Source organism: Galeopterus variegatus, unplaced genomic scaffold, assembly GCF_000696425.1.
Source record: "Galeopterus variegatus unplaced genomic scaffold, G_variegatus-3.0.2 Scaffold8805, whole genome shotgun sequence".
Taxonomy (NCBI): Eukaryota; Metazoa; Chordata; class Mammalia; order Dermoptera; family Cynocephalidae; genus Galeopterus; species Galeopterus variegatus.
This window is the reverse complement of record NW_007734916.1, coordinates 76,882-79,996: the sequence shown is the minus strand read 5'-3', so window position 1 is coordinate 79,996 and position 3,115 is coordinate 76,882. Positions and strand designations below refer to the sequence as shown.

The window sequence follows — 3,115 nt, the reverse complement described above, 5'->3', positions numbered from 1 at the left end:
GTCAAGGTAAAGTGAGGTTTAGGAATTTCCTAAATGAGCGAGCCAACTCTACAGCTAAGGACAGTTCTCTGCCAAGTGATCCATTCAGACTGAGATAAAGATAATCCTACTTCCAGGCACACGTAAGGCTCACTTATGACATCAGAGTCATGCCAATCTGCCTTGAATCTCCCAGACAATATATCCCAGCCTCCATTCCTGTCTATACAAACCTAGGCCTAAAACCCTAAAAATCACTTCCACCGCTACAAATAGGACGATTATTTGTTGGCCTCTGTCCAGAATGTCTCCCCGTCTCTAATTTTGCCCATACGATCAATGAAAAGCTCCTCTGTTCTCTGATCAAGTCTGGCTTTAGTGTCTTTAAGCCCTTTGACAAAAACAGCTTGTATCCTTAGGCTCTGAATTCATCAAATCATGGAAAGGGAGACGGCACCATTGGGATAAAAACCTAAATGTGGTGATGGTGCGTGGCTGGAGTTGCGCCACCATGGGAGGGAGTTCTAAGGACAAATTATTGATTTTCTAAATTATGTTTACTGATTTCAAACTGGCCAATTCTGCCCCAGGTCCACCTAGCTCAGGAACCCAAGCTTTTCCAAAAGATCAAAGAAACCCAGTTTTCAAAATTTTATTGAGATGTTGCGGAGAAACAGCCAACATATACATTGCTCATTTCGTCACAACTGACTTGATAGGCCCTTCTCTGGGTGGGATCTCGCTTCAGGTCTACTTGGCAGTCCCCCTGCAGTTGTCCTCTCATTGCTGCCCAGCGTTGTTTGAAGTCCACCAGGGCAGAGCCCACTGGCGGGGTCACATGTGGGAGCGGTAACTGCGATTGGCTGTGGGAGAAGGACAGGTTTGCAACAGCGACACCTGTTAGAACATATGCATGTTCCTGCACTAATAGGAATTTAGTCATTGGAGAGAATCTCAGGCACTGGCGGGGTCACATGTGGGAGCGGTAACTGCGATTGGCTGTGGGAGAAGGACAGGTTTGCGACAGCGACACCTGTTAGAACATATGCATGTTCCTGCACTAACAGGAATTTAGTCATTGGAGAGAATCTCAGGCTGAGTGAGATTCAAGGTCCTGGGAGGGCTGTCCCTGGGAGGCAGGGCCTGGGAGCCACATGCCTCCAAGTTTGACCGCTCTCCACTCATCCCTCACTCACCATCATCACCCCGTTTCCTACTCTTCAGACTGCCCTTCCGGTATTTTCTTTTGCTGCCTCCTCTCTTGACTCCCTTGTGAGGAGCTCGGTTCTTGCCCCTCCTCATGCCATGACTCTTTAATTTGCGGCTGGTCGACATTGTAATTTCTGCCAAAATGAGGGGCTTTGCAAGGCCCGGAGGCCGGGAGTCTGGGTATTTAAGGTCTTGGCCATTGTGACTGTGATGGGGCGTGGCCTCGCAGGAGGGAGGGGCTCTATTGTGATGTCACTAGCCTTTGTTACACATTGGTCAGATATGTGAAGTAAGGTGGTCCCTTTAATACAGCAATACAGCTCAAGGCTTGCCCCCAATTTTGAGGTCCTTTTTATTTTTCCAGCCAGGTGTTATTGATCAACTAAATCCCAGCCCTGTGCCAGGCATCTGGGGCATTAAAATAGGTGTCTCCTGCCTGTGGAACATTTAGTAGTCATTGAGTATGTGTATATACAGGTCTGTTTATAAGTCTCTCACAGCATCTGAAGATAACAAATGTATTTCTATGAGGACTTGACTCTAGGAAATCCAATTCAATATGATCAAAATATAAATATTCTCTTTCATCTAACTCAAGGTTTCTCAATCTTGGCACTGTTGATACTATAGACTGGGTAATTTTTGGTGGGTTGTCCTGTGCATTGTAGGATGTTTGGCAGTATCTCTGGCCTCTTCCTACTAAATGCCAGTAGAGCCCCCATAGGTGTGATGACCAAAGTTATTTCCAAACATTGCTGCCTGTTTTTATTGATCAAATGCCATGAACTTGAGGTGCTATGAAAATAGTGATGGGTAAAAGTATTGTCCTTTTTTTTTTTTAAAGATGACCGGTAAGGGGATCTTAACCCTTGGCTTGGTGTTGTCAGCACCACGCTCAGCCAGTGAGCGAGCCGGCCATCCCTATATAGGATCCGAACCCGTGGCTTCGGCGCTATCAGCACCACACTCTCCCAAGTGAGCCACGGGCCGGCCCAGGTAAAAGTAGATGTAAATTCTGTGCTGCTCATGGGACTTACCGCCTAGGGGGAGAAAGTCATTAATAAGGTATTTATACAAACCAGTTAATTACTTAGGGGGTCATTTTGGCTGGGGGGTGGGGAAGAGGGAACTTCCCAACATGGTGCGGGATGAGGTTAGAGAGAGAGGCAGAGACCAAATCATGCTCAAGTACATTGGGAAGCCCTAAAAAATCTTGAGGATGGCATGATGAGATTAGAGGCCACTGGGTGGGCTATGGATTGACTGGGGAAACTGTGTGCATAAAGGGAGGTGCTACAACAGCAGTGGTTCAGTAGAGAGATTTGACAATGGCTTAGACCTGGGCCAGGGAGGGCATTGATTGAGATGTGGAGAAGCAGACAAGAGACAAAGACTTGGAGATGGATTGGATTTGGGAGGTGAGAGCAGATGGTGTCAAGGGTGTGGCTTTTGTTTCTGTGCAATGCATCTATCTGGATGCTGGTGCCACTCACTGGGAAGCAGACCAGGCATGGGGACAGTGATGATCATGTATTTGGTCTAAGATATACTGGGTTTAAAGTGCCTTTGAGATTTCCAAATAGAGATACTGAATGATTATTGGGTGTATAGGTCTGCAGACTTGTCATTCAATTCTTTTCTTCTTCCTCCTTTATCCCTCATACTGAGTCCTTTGAAACAACTTTTAATAGTGCTTGATAGCTATTTCTTCTTGCTGTCCCTCCTTCTGTCTCCACTGCCATTATCCTCATTTAAGAACTGAGCATCTTGCATGTAGGAGATAGAAGAGAGAATGTAGTTCAAGATCCACTCCCTGTATTCTGATGTCTGTAGATAAGATGGCAAATCATGTTTTGAAGCTCCTTGAAAAGCCACTGTAAGTGACATGTTCCATTTTCCTGTTTCCAGGTAGATCTCTTTGGAGACC

General features: G+C 46.1%; 1 protein-coding gene across 1 annotated transcript; it reads right to left on the bottom strand.

The window, feature by feature from the left end:
* Nucleotides 1-949: 949 nt before the first annotated feature.
* Nucleotides 950-1,314, bottom strand: LOC103608768 (spermatid nuclear transition protein 1). Its single transcript, XM_008593166.1, has 2 exons — nt 1,176-1,314; nt 950-978 (listed from the first exon to the last, which is right to left on the bottom strand). Exons 1-2 carry the CDS (start codon nt 1,312-1,314, stop codon nt 950-952), a joined length of 168 nt encoding a protein of 55 aa, XP_008591388.1.
* Between the last annotated feature and the right edge of the window lie 1,801 nt (nt 1,315-3,115).